Here is a 13896-nt window from a genome sequence, read left to right as displayed (position 1 = left end):
AACTACAAACACATGGAGGCTAAACAATACTACTTAATAACCAAGGGATCACTGAAGAAATCAAAGCGGAAATCAAAAAATATCTAGAAACAAATGACAATGAAAACACGACGACCCAAAACCTATGGGATACAGCAAAAGCAGTTCTAAGAGGGAAGTTTAGAGCAATACAATCCTACCTCAAGAAACATCTCAAATAAACAACCTAACCTTACAACTAAAGCAATTAGGGAAAGAAGAACAAAAAAACCCCAAAGTTAGCAGAAGGAAAAAAAATCATAAAGATCAGATCAGAAATAAATGAAAAAGAAATGAAGGAACCAATAGCAAAGATCAATAACACCAAAAGCTGGTTCTTTGAGAAGATAAACAAAATTGATAAACCATTAGCCAGACTCACCAAGAAAAAAAGGGAAAAGACTCAAATCAATAGAATTAGAAATGAAAAAGGAGAAGTAACAACTGACACTGCAGAAATACAAAGGATCATGAGAGATTACTACAAGCAACTCTATGCCACTAAAATGGACAATCTGGAAGAAATGGACAAATTCTTAGGAAAGCACAACCTTCTGAGAATGAACCAGGAAGAAACAAAATATAAACAGACGAATCACAAGCACTGAAATTGAAACTGTGATGAAAAATCTTCCAACAAACAAATGCCCAGGACCAGATGGCTTCACGGGCAAATTCTATCAAATATTTAAAGAGCTAACACCCATCCTTCTCAAACTCCTCCAAAATATAGCAGACAAAGGAACCCTCCCGAACTCATTCTACGAGGCCACCATCACCCTGATACCAAACCACACAAAGATGTCAAAGAAAAAGAAAACTACAGGCCAATATCACTGATGAACATAAATGAAAAAATCCTCAACAAAATACTAGCAAACAGAATCCAACAGCACATTAAAAGGATCATACACCATGATCAAGTGGGCTTTATCCCAGGAATGCAAGGATTCTTCAATATACACAAATGAATCAATGTGATAAACCATATTAACAAATTGAAGGATAAAAACCATATGATCATCTCAATGGAAGCAGAAAAAGCTTTCACAAAACTTCAACACATATTTATGATAAAAACTCTCCAGAAAGTAGGCACAGAGGGAACCTACCTGTTGGCTGTGACAAACCCAGAGCCAACATCGTTCTCAGTGGTGAAAAACTGAAACCATTTCCTCTAAGATCAAGAACAAGACAAGTTTGCCCATTCTCACCACTATTATTCAACATAGTTTTGAAAGTTTTAGCCACAGAAATCAGAGAAGAAAAAGAAATAAAAGGAATCCAAATCGGAAAAGAAGAAGCAAAGCTGTCACTGTTTGCAGATGACATGATACTATACATAGAGAATCCTAAAGATGCTACCAGAAAACTACCAGAGCTAATCAATGAATCTGGTAAATTTGCAGGATATAAAATTAATGCACAGAAATGTCTTGCATTCCTATACACTAACAATGAAAAATATGAAAGAGAAATTAAGGAAACACTCCCACTTACCACTGCCACAAACAGAATAAAATACCTAGGAATAAACCTCCCTAAGGAGACAAAAGACCTGTATGCACAAAACTGTAAGACACTGATGAAAGAAATCAAAGACGATACAAACAGATGGAGAGATATACCATGTTCTTGGATTGGAAGAATCAATGTTATGAAAATGACTATACTACCCAAAGCAATCTACAGATTCAATGCAATCCCTATCAAACTACCAATGGCATTTTTCACAGAACTAGAGCAAAAAATTTCACAATTTGTATGGAAACACAAAAGACCCCGAATAGCCAAACCAATCTTGAGGAAGAAAAACGGAGCTGGAGGAATCAGGCTCCCAGACTTCAGACTACACTACAAAGCTACAGTAATCAAGACAGTATGGTACTGGCACAAAAACAGAAATATAGATCAATGGAACAGGATAGAAAGGTCAGAGAAACCCACGCACATATGGTCACCTTATCTTTGATAAAGGAAGCAAGAATATACAATAGAGAAAAGACAGCCTCTTCAATAAGTGGTGCTGGGAAAACTGGACAGCTACATGTAAAAGAATGAAATTAGAACACTCCCTAAGACCGTATACAAAAATAAACTCAAAGTGGATTAAAGGCCTAAATGTAAGGCCAGACTCTATAAAACTCTTAGAGGAAAACATAGGCAGAACCCTCTATGACGTAAATCACAACAAGATCCTTTCTGACCCACCTCCTAGAGGAATGGAAATAAAAACATAAATAAACAAATGGGATCTAATGAAACTTAAAAGCTTTTTCACAGCAAAGGAAACCATAAACAAGAGGAAAAGACAACCCTCAGAATGGGAGAAAATATTTGCAAATGAAGCAACCAACAAAGGATTAATCTCCAAAATATACAAGCAGCTCATGCAGCTCAATCTCAAAAAAACAAACAACCCAATCCAAAGATGGGCAGAAAACCTAAATAGACATTTCTCCAAAGAAGATACACAGATTGCCAACAAACACATGAAAGAATGCTCAACATCATTAATCATTAGAGAAATGCAAATCAAAACTACAATGAGGTATCACCTCACATGGGTCAGAATGGCCATCATCAAAAAATCTACAAACAATAAATGCTGGAGAGGGTGTGGAGAAAAGGGAACACTCTTGCACTGTTGGTGGGAATGTAAATTGATACAGCCACTATGGAGAACAACAGTATGCAAGTTCCTTACAAAACTAAAAGTAGAGCTACCATAGGACCCAGCAATCCCACTACTAGGCATATACCCTGAGAAAACCATAGTTCAAAAAGAGTCATGTACCACAATGTTCATTGCAGCTCTATTTACAATAGCCAGGACATGGAAGCAACCTAAGTGTCCATCGACAGATGAATGGATAAAGAAGATGTGGCACATATATACAATGGAATATTAGCCATAAAAAGAAACGATATTGAGTTATTTGTAGTTAGGTGGATGGACCTAGAGTCTGTCATACAGAGTGAAGTAAGTCAGAGAAAAACAAATACCATATGCTAACACATATATATGGTATCTAAAAAAAAAAGGTACTGAAGAACCTAGGGGCAGAACAGGAATAAAGACGCAGACGTAGAGAAGGGAACTGAGGACACACGGAGTGGGAAGGGTAAGCTGGGATGAAGTGAGAGTGTGGCACGGACATATAAACACTACCAAATGTAAAATAGATAGTTAGTGGGGAGCAGCTGCATAGCACAGGGAGATCAGCTCAGTGCTTTGTTACCACATAGAGGTGTGGGATAGGGAGGGTGGGAGGGAGACGCAAGAGGGAGGGGATATGGGGATATATGTGTATGTACAGCTGATTCACTTTGCTATAAAGCAGAAACTAACACACCATTGTAAAGCAATTATATTCCGATAAAGATGTTTAAAAAAAAAGAGTCATGTACCACAATGTTCATTGCAGCTCTATTTACAATAGCCAGGACATGGAAGCAACCTAAGTGTCCATCAACAGATGAATGGATAAAGAAGATGTGGCACATAAATACAATGGAATTATAAAAAGAAACAAAATTGAGTTATTTGTAGTGAGGTGGATGGACCTAGAGTCTATCATACAGAGTGAAGTAAGTCAGAAAGAGAAAAACAAATAACATATGCTAATACACATATATGGAACCTAAAAAAAAAAAATGGTTCTGATGAACCTAGGGGCAGGACAAGAGTAAAGACGCAGACATAGAGAATGGACTCGAGGACACGGGGAGGAGGAAGGGGAAGCTGGGACGAAGTGAGAGAGTGGCATGGACATATATACACTACCAAATGTAAAACAGATAGCTAGGGGCTTCCCTGGTGGCGCAGTGGTTGAGAGTCCGCCTGCCGATGCAGGGGACACGGGTCCGTGCCCCGGTCCGGGAAGATCCCACATGCCGCGGAGCGGCTGGGCCTGTGAGCCATGGCCGCTGAGCCTGCGCGTCCGGAGCCTGTGCTCCGCAGCGGGAGAGGCCACAACAGTGAGAGGCCCGCGTACCACAAAAAAAAGAAAAAAAAAAAACCAGATATCTAGTAGGACGCAGCCTCAAAGCGCAGGGAGATCAGCTCGGTGCTTTGTGACCACCTAGAGGGGTGGGATAGGGAGGGTGGAAGGGAGACGCAAGAGGGAGGGGATATGGGGATATATGTACATGTATTGCTGATTCACTTTGTTATAAAGCAGAAACTAACACACCATTGTAAAGCAATTATACTCCAATAAAGATGTAAAAAATAAATAGAAAATAAAAGAGTGAAATTTTGCCGATTTGCAGCAACAAGGATGCTTGGAGGGCATTATGCTAAGTCAGACAGAGAAAGACAAATACCATATGATACCACTTATATGTGGAATCTAAAAAATACAACAAACTAGTGATTAAAACAAAAAAGCAGCAGACTCAGAGAACAAACTACTGGTTACCAGTGGGGAGAGGGATAGGGAGAGGGGCAATATAGAAGTAAGGGATTTTAAAAAAGGGTTATTGTGGGATTATATGAAATCATGTGTGTGAAGCTTCTGAAAATTGTAAAGCACTATAGAATTTAAAGAATCTTTCATTCAATTAAAAAAGTTTTTAAAAAATAAAAATGGTTAAGATATCAAATTTTATGGTATGTGTATTTTACCACCAAAAAAAAGTTTTTTAATGACAAGTAGTGTGCAGATAGCAGTGGCGATTCTCTAACTACATCAAAAACATCCAGCCAGGGCAGCACTTCATGGATAAAGTGTTTTTCAAAGGATGCAAAGGTGAACTTTTACAAAGGCATCAGCTCTGCAGTCACCCAGTGTGAACCACGAAGCCAGAAATCACAGCCAAGCTCAAACACCACAGTTTGAATTTTAGGTAATAAAATCGAACTGCTTTAAATTGGCAAATAATTCAAGCAACGACCTCGTAAGTCCCCATGACCAGTATCAATTGGGGGCAAATAACAAAGAATGCTGGCTTACTACCAGTAAGGCACATTTCTTGTGACAAATTGGTACCAAAAATATATCCAGTGCTCCTGAAAAAGTCTTCTACAAAGTAATGAGATATGAAAAAACAACATTTCTTAATGTGCACTAATAAAGCCCCATGCTGAATAGAATTCTATCATGAGGCTACCTGTATTGTATTTTCTGAAAGTTTGGGTTTGCTTGGCCACACTGCGCGGCTTGTGGGATCTTCGTTCCCCGACCAGGGATCAAACCCAGGGCCATGGCAGTGAAAGCGTGGAGTCCTAACCACTGGACCACCAGGGAATTTCCTGGAAGAATTTTTTTTTTTTTTTAATGAAAATCAATTTTGAAATACTTTCTGGAAAAAAAGGGGAAATTGGATCCAGGAATCAAAGCCTACTGCATAAAGGAAATGAATAACCATCATTGCCAATTATTATCTCTCTGTCATGATTAACGACATAGGAAAATCTGGATTACGCCACGAGGGAAATTTCAAACTAATACAATGAGGTTAACAAAGCACATGTCCGGAACTTCCCTGGTGGTCCAGTGGGTAAGATTCCATGCTCCCAATGCAGGGGGCCTGGGTTCGATCCCTGGTTGGGGAACTAGATCCCACACGCATGCCACAACTAAGAGTTTGCATGCCTTAACTAAGAAGTCTGTATGCCTCAACTAAAGATCCTACATGCCACAACTAAGACCAGCGCAGCCAAAATAAATAAATATGTTTTAAAAATATACTTATAGGGCTTCCCTGGTGGCACAGTGGTTGAGAGTCCGCCTGCCCATGCAGGGGACACGGATCCGTGCCCCGGTCCGGGAAGATCCCACATGCCGCGGAGCGGCTGGGCCCGTGAGCCATGGCCGCTGAGCCTGTGCGTCCGGAGCCTGTGCTCCGCAACGGGAGAGGCCACAACAGTGAGAGGCCCGCGTACCGCAAAAACAAAACAGAACAAACAAAACAAAAATATACTTATAAAAACAAAAAAAAACAAAACACATGTCCATGAAGGTGGCACACGGGCTGTGGTCCCCTGTGAGGTTAGGGACACCTGTGTATGGAGTTTCCTACCTCTTGGTGATCTGGCTGGGCTCCTGCAGACCTGGGTCCAGGTCAAAGCCCTCATTATCCAGCAGCCTTCGGAGTGTCACGTCAGCCAGCTGCTCCATGATCTTGAACACCTCATCTAGGTTCAGAAACATGGAGAAGTCCCGCTCCTTATTCTGTGTGGTGATGCGGATGGTATCCGTCAGAAAGACGTTGGATGTCCTCTCCAACTTCTGGATGTCAACCCAAGGGACTACAAGTTTAACTAGAAAAGAAAAAAGGGTAAATACAGATTTTACCCTCAAATGTAACCCAAACTTGAATGCACCAGCAACAGTGCAAAGCTTTTCCTGCAGCTGAAATGCAAATAGCTTTCAAACCAGAGCAGGAAAGAGGAAACACAGGAACTGCTTCACAGCTGTTCGTTAGAACCCAACCCACCGTTCTAACAATTATCTTAAAGATTTAAGTAAAACTTCCCAAGTTGCGGGCTACCGCACACATACAAGGGACATCGTTCTGCCATACCAAGTTACCAACGTGAAAACTTTCCCCCAAATAGTTAAACTTCAATATTTGCAAAATACGCAGATGTTTCTTGATCCACGTAAATTCTGGTTTCAGTAGCAGCATTCATGGCATAAGCTATGAAAAACAGAGGTCAAAAGAGGATTCATGATCTGGTTTAGAGGCACAGGCCTAACATTTAGATGATGTCAAGTGACAGCTGCTCAAATCTTCGAAAACAGAGCACAAGTAGTTTTTACTGAAGTACTATGGTACTAACTGCACAGTTTATAAACTAGCATTCTGTTCTCAGAAGTGCTTCCAGGGCAGTGGTAATTAGGCTAGCGAGCTGATGCAGAGCAAATGGGGAGGGACATATGTAACAAGTCAAAATGATAAATGTTATCAAATATTAGGAATCATTTCTTTTTTCCAAGTTTTATCAACTTAACAAAATCAGGTTTAGTGACGGTGACTGATAAATATCAGAAAATAACTCATTTTCCTTTTCAAGTGAAAATGGGAATGATGAACTGCTTTTATTTCTATCATGTCTCTCCATTTATTTTGCAATAATGTTTTCAGTGCTTTAATCATTTAAAAGTCCACTTTTCTACATTAGGCATGAGAATAAGCTTCTTCAGCTACCTCTAGTTGCTTTTATACAGTTCTTTTCACACACAGCGACACACTCCATCTATGCTATCAGCTTTCTCTCGTTAAGCATCTACTTTGTGAAGAGCCCCGCACTTAAGAAGCCCGTTCCAATAGGAATAACAGACACGTAAACAAAGAAGCAACCAGGGACCCGACAGGACCCAAAACAGATGCAAACAGAGGACAAATCACAAGGGGACCAGGGAAGGCTCCCTGGAGATGAAAAAATGTGAACTGAATTTTAAAGGATGAACGAGAGTTCCCAAATGGGCCTAAGAATGGGGAAGGCCAGGAGAAACAGGGTGTTCATTTTGAGAAGCACTTCAGAAAGCAGAAGAGCAAGGATGGCAAGGGTTAGGTAAGAGCACATCCCAAGGGTGAGGAAGGCTGTACACACAGGGGGCATGTACTGGGGTGTCTGAGCCCAGGCTGGTGGCATAGGGAAAGACAAGACGTGACCACGGGCAGGATGCTGGCCACAGCAGAGTGCAAGAGGAGCCCCGCACACTGGTTCCACGTGAAATATAAACCAACGCAGGAAGAAAAAAATATATACTTAAATATATAAATATAGATACAGCACATACGCCACCCTGCGTGGACCCTTGAAACAATATTTGTTACGGGAACAAGTTTCAATGGTAATGACTTTGAATGTTCCAATATACAACTGACCCTGTGGCTTCCCTTTTTCAGCCTGGAATCCCATCGCCCAGAACGATGACAGTGGGTGGAAAAATGATTGAGAAGTGAATCCCTGCCTGGATCTCAGGGGGTCCCACGTGAGGAACCCCCTTCTAGGAACAACTGCTAGTCTCCCAGGAGCAGTCGTGACCTTCAAGGCCTGGGAATTCTCTAAATGGCCCCCCTGGATTCAGAAGCACAACCTGTCCCATGCCTTTAGAACTCCTGGGCCATCAGTTACAACACTGTTTTCAAAGTAATAGATAATATAGTAGCAAAAACCCTTCCGTACGGTTTTTGCATGAAGGGAGCTACACAGAAAGGTTCCTTAAGGCAGGACAAGAAATGAACTCCCGCAAAACCAAACCTCCTTAGATTGGGACTGACATGTACACGCTCCAATATATGAAATGGATAACTAATAAGGACCTACTGTATAGCACAGGGAACTCTACTCAATACTCTGCAATGACCTCTATGGGAAAAGAATCTAAAAAGGAGGGGATATATGTATATGTATAACTGATTCACTTTGCTGTAGAGCAGAAACTAGCACAACATCGTAAATCAACTATACGCCAATAACAATTTTAAAAAGAAAATCAAACCTGCTTCGTGGTCGTCGTGTATGTAATACACTATGATTGTCTGCAGAGGGCATTTGGAAATTAATCGTGTGTGACCTGTTATGCCTCAACCACTTATTTAAATCTTCTGTCGTCTAACTAGTCACGTAACGAGTGGTCTCGGGACCAGCGCTGAGCATCCCAGGGGCCAGGTCCACCTGGGAGGGACCCAATCGCCCCTCACTTACGCTCCTTGCCCAGGAAGAAGGAATAGAAGCAGAGGTGGTTGATGCTGAGATAGAGCCAGCCTTGACGGGGCACCCTGCCCTTCCAGCAGCAGCACGAGTAATAGGTGACCAGCTTCTCGGCCTCCGGGAAGTTGAACCTGGCCTCGAACTTCACCAGGGCCTCTCGGAACTTCTCAGGCTCCTCCTCCTGTTCGGCAAGCCTGCTGCTTGTCTCCTCGGCGATCAGAGCCTGACGCACAGAGAGAAGGGTCCCCGGGTCAGGAGACGGGCAAGGACAACCGCGCATGCGCAGCCGGGGAGCCGGCCCCGCTCAGACAGACCCACAGGGTGGATGAGGACCCCGTGCACCCCCCAGAAACACGTCCCCGTGGGGAGAAAGCAAGCTGGGGGGGAACCCCAGCACCAGTCTCTCTCTTGGCCGCTCTCCAGCCACCAGGCTTTGGAAATCTCTGACTCCCAAGCTCCAGTTCTCAAACATGTTACTATTTTATAATCTCTCCCTGCTCCTGCCTCCAGAGACACGAGTCAGAGAGAGTCAAGCGACTGTCCCGGGTGTGTGAACTCAATGCATCAACCCTGAAGAACCACCCAAGCTGGAGTTTAAAAGTTGGTCTTTTTACAGAAATGAACCCATCTACGAAACAGAAACAGAATCATGGACGTAGAGAACAGACTGGGGGATGGCAAGGGGGAGGAGGGTGGGAGAGGGATGGCGTGGGAATTTGGGGTTAGCAGATGAAAACCATTACATATAGGATGGATAAACAACAAGGTCCTACTGGAGAGCACAGGGAACTATATGTTCAAGATCCATGATACACCATAATGGAAAAGAATATTTTTTAAAAATGTACATATAACTGAATCATTTTGCCGTACAGCAGAAATTAACACAACATTCTAAATCAACTATACTTCAATAAAAATAAGTATATAAATACATAAGTATTGGTCTTTAAAAAAAAACAACTCACGAATGTCTTCCTCATTGGGTTCAAAAACTGGGTGTAAAGCCAATAATGCCTGCCTGTGTGACACCTGATACATTCCACCACCACTGTATCACCTCTAGTCTTCTAAGGTAGAAAAGGGGCAGGGGGGCTGAGGTTCCTGAGGTTGTCAATACCTCCAGAGCACCTCGGTATACGGGGAGGCAAGATGGGAAAGAAGAATCTGAATCTACAATTGTTCTGTTGATGACAAACAATGGTGAGGATCCTCTCTAAATCTGGGGCGAGGGGGTGGACGTGCCTAGAATGTAAGCTGTGGCCTGATCCTAAGGGTGACAGCACACTGACAGCATCAGAATTCTGATTCCCGTTCCTGAGAGCTCACTGTACATTTTTTTTTCACCCAGAATTTCTTCTGTTCAAGAACTCCCCGGCCTCAGGCCTTACATATGCTACTCGATTTTAAAAATACACTGTAATTCTACCTTTTTATTTATTTTTATTAGCACCTTCCTTCCCTTCTATTCTTGTATGGGTGGTTTCACAAAAGGCTAATAAGATAAGGCCACTTTGGGGGGAACTGCTGCCCAATCTGCATTGCACAAGCGGTTTTAGAAAACATCCTGGGCATTACCATTAAAATAAAAATGTAATTTAAAATTACTTTAAAAGTCAATCTGAAATTTCAAGTGATTTGCATTTCCCTCATTATGTTTTTCTTTCTTTTCCAAATTTTATTTAACAAGACATTATAAAATATAAATGTTATAATTGAGAGGTATTTTTTTTAAAGCGTGTCTAATATATAATAAATGCTCTGCACCTTGAAACGTGAAGGGGATTTTTTCTTTTTAATTTTTATCTCATTTTTTCACTGCACCACACAGCATGTGGGATCTGAGTTCCCCAACCATGGATCTAACTCGCACCCCCTGCATTGGAAGCACGCAGTCTTAACCACTGGACCGCCAGGGAAGTCCCTGAAGGGGATTTTTTAAGAAGCCTCTACAGCAGTCAGTCACGGCTCCAGACAAGGGCGGCCACACAGACTGCTGGCTTCCTTGTCTGCTGGGTCTGGTTACAGCACAGCTCAAAGCAGAGGGATTCCTTTCCTGGTGGTGCAGGGGTTGAGAGTCCACCTGCTGATGCAGGGGACGCGGGTTCGTGCCCCGGTCCGGGAAGATCCCACATGCCGCGGAGCGGCTGGGCCTGTGAGGCATGGCCGCTGAGCCTGTGCTCCGCAACGGGAGAGGCCACAACAGTGAGAGGCCCGCGTACCGCAAAACAAAAACAAAAACCCTCCATAGAGCAGTCGATGGTCAGGTTTTGAGTAGGAAATCCCCAATCCCCAGATCCTTCAAATCTGCCCAGGGCAAAGGGAGCACCAACACCACATGGTGGCCCCAAAGGCTCGACCAGCCTCCGACCAGCCAGACCCCTCAATCCCCGGCCCCTGCTCCAGGCCAGCAGCCTCCCTGGGAAATAGAAGGCATGTTCACCATGAAGTGTTAAGGGATCAGAATATGCCACCCCATAATATGCCACTCTGGCATAAGAATTATTTTGAGCTAAAGACACTTGACAAACAGCAGATGCCAGAAAAGCTCTCTGCCCTCCCCCACTATTTACCTAAAAACAGGACACGAATCCCCATTTCTAAAGGTGTCTCCCAGTCCTGTGCCAGAAAGAGGAGAGCAGCTCTTAGACTCTGAACACCAGAGACAACTCTGGACTCTGACCAACTCCAGAGGCACCGGCAGGAACCTACAGGATGAACCCGACTGGAGCAGTCAGTCTCACTCCAGTACCCCCGGTGTCCGGCAGTTTGCTGCCCTAAAAGGCCGCACTCCTGTTCCTCTGACTCCTCACTTCTCTACAGATGCACTGTTCTTCGTTACGATGCTGCCCAAGCCCCAGGTCCTAAGCACCCCTTTGAGTGACTCATCACAGAGTTTCTCCTACCTGTCTGTGGGCCGCAGAGGCTGATAAACTGTTTTTCTCATTAATCTGTCTTCTGTCAGTTTAATTTCCAGGCCCCTGGCACAGAACCTAAGAGGGTAAAGGAAAAGTTTTTCCCTCCCCTACAGAAGCTTTCTAAAAGCCACTGCAGCAGAAATGCATTTCCTCGTTCCCAACTAAGAGGAGAAACACCTAAATCAAAGAACCGCCACAACCCATGTGAGACCAAGAAAAGGGGGTCAACGTGAAAAATAACTGTGAACCGGGTATTTCTGGTGCTAAGCCCCAGTGCAGCCTGACCCAAGGAACCAAGTTGGACCAGGCTGTGGTGGTAACACATGAGATGGACGAGACCCGCCAGGGCTTGTGCCCACCTGCTAATCCCCACCAGACAACACTGTCATTCCACCTGGACTCAGAAGACTGGTCTTCTACCTGATCCCACAAGTATCCCCAATCCCCAAATGAAAAAGGTGCTCTTGTTTTGTCCTTTCAAATTTGAGAATTCACTCTAAGACCCTTTACTAAAAGCCAAAGCACATGGGGTGCTGGAAAGGCACACTTTTGGGAAGAAAAAACAACACTCTAGGATGAAAACTGTATTACAGGCTAATGTGTTAAAGTGTTTAGTAAGACAGTTAAATTTAGAATGAGAAACCGTCTCTCCCTGCCTGAGAGGGTTTTTTTTTTTTTGATAAAACATTTTATTTTATTTTTTTTTTAACATCTTTATTGGGGTATAATTGCTTTACAATGGTGTGTTAGTTTCTGGGCAGTCTACCTGAAAAAGAATTCAGAATGATGATAGTAAGGATGATCCAAAATCTTGGAAACAGAACGGACAAAATGCAAGAAACATTTAACAAGGACCCAGAAGAACTAAAGATGAAACAAGCAACGATGAACAACACTGAGAGGGTTTTTAAAGCACCGGTTACCAATCATGCTTTTGCAGTGAGACCTGTTAACATAAGACATAGCTCACAGCAGGTATGGAGAGAGACCTCCCCAAATAGTCCTCTCTTTTCTCAAAACTTATTTTGTTTTAATTCTTCACTTAACATATTTTAAGAATAAATATCCACTTTCAGAAGGAGGCAAGTGCTAGGTCCAACAAAATAAAAGACGGACAAGGTGTCACAGCTGCAAACAAAGTTGGGAGTAACTAGCTTCAGGGGTCAAATAACATTGTTGCTGTGCAAAAACACGAACCTTAGCATTTTTTTTTTTCCCTGAGATAAAAAAGGACCTTCACTTTCTGTAAAGGGTAACGAAACCTCAGGCCTGAGAATGAGGCTTTTGTTGGGTTTTTTTTGTTTTTTTTTTTTCGGGTGAATTTTGTCAGACCGACTCTGCAAAATTTGACTGATGACAAGTCAAACTCATTTCGCTTTAGGTATTAAGCCAAGCAGTTCAATTATCACGGAGAACACTGTTAAGGGAAAAGCAAATGATGAAAAATGCTGTAGCGTCTAGAAGGTTGTAAGGACGTGATAAGAAAGATGGGGAAACGGGGAGAGACATCACAGTCCAGGGACCTACCTTCACCTTCCCTTTGACAAAACTGGCAATGTCATCTTTATTATCAAAGACGGACAAGGTGTGGAGCAGGTTTTGCTCCAGCCAGTCCCAGTGCTGGTTTATTTCCTCTAACGTGGCACCTGGGTTGGAACAGAAAAAGACACAGAGATTAAGAGACAAAAGCAATTCTTAGAATATGAACTCACTTTCCAAATACGAGTCCTGCATTTATGTTATTAAAACGTTCCGGCTTCTCACATCCCAGTTTGCTGGCTGACAAGGCAGGCACGCTCCACTGGGGCCCTGGTCCCAGTCACCGCAGCACTGGGGTTTGGGAACACCCATCCCTCTGCCACACGGATAGGTCAGCCAACCAGACGAGTCATCCCCGGGATCTCTCTGTGGGCGTCCTACCAGTCTCACTAACGCGTGGAATTCTGACCACCTCCACTCAAGTGACAGAAACGTCTATAATTATACAGCCATTCCAGGGGAAACAAGCCCCAGGGTGACCAATTCTGAACATTCTCACAGAATTTACCCCGTAAGAATGAGGGTCCCTCAAAAGGGACCTCAGCCCAAGTTCACAGAGAGAAGACCTCTTGAGATGGCTCTGCCAGTGGCCCAAGGGCATTGCCACTAGGACACTTCCAGGTTTATCAATCTGTACTTCATATCTTTTATTAAAAAATCCCTTAAAACAGATATAAAAAGAGGTTTTATTGTACATGTTAAAACAAAACCACAGAAACATTAAATCGTACCTAGTAAGTTAATTTCTTT

General features: G+C 43.0%; 1 protein-coding gene across 10 annotated transcripts in view; it reads right to left on the bottom strand.

Annotated features, from left to right (window-relative positions):
• TBC1D8 (TBC1 domain family member 8) overlaps positions 1–13896 on the bottom strand; it is a 121804-nt gene that overhangs the window by 40882 nt on the left and 67026 nt on the right. For 9 of the 10 annotated variants that reach the window (XR_010934331.1, XM_067704137.1, XM_067704139.1 and 6 more), the window contains 3 exons: positions 13135–13253; positions 8684–8912; positions 6046–6286 (listed from right to left, as the gene is read on the bottom strand). Coding sequence is in view for 9 of the 10 variants with exons in the window: in XM_067704137.1 (XP_067560238.1) it covers positions 6046–6286; positions 8684–8912; positions 13135–13253 (589 nt within the window). In the remaining variant the exon portion in view is untranslated. The remainder of the gene's footprint in view (positions 1–6045; positions 6287–8683; positions 8913–13134; positions 13254–13896) is intronic. The other variant, XM_067704141.1, reaches the window with a different exon arrangement.

This window comes from Pseudorca crassidens, chromosome 14 (assembly GCF_039906515.1).
Source record: "Pseudorca crassidens isolate mPseCra1 chromosome 14, mPseCra1.hap1, whole genome shotgun sequence".
Classification (NCBI taxonomy): Eukaryota; Metazoa; Chordata; class Mammalia; order Artiodactyla; family Delphinidae; genus Pseudorca; species Pseudorca crassidens.
The sequence above is the reverse complement of the archived record's forward strand: the minus strand, read 5'-3'. Positions and strand labels throughout refer to the sequence as shown.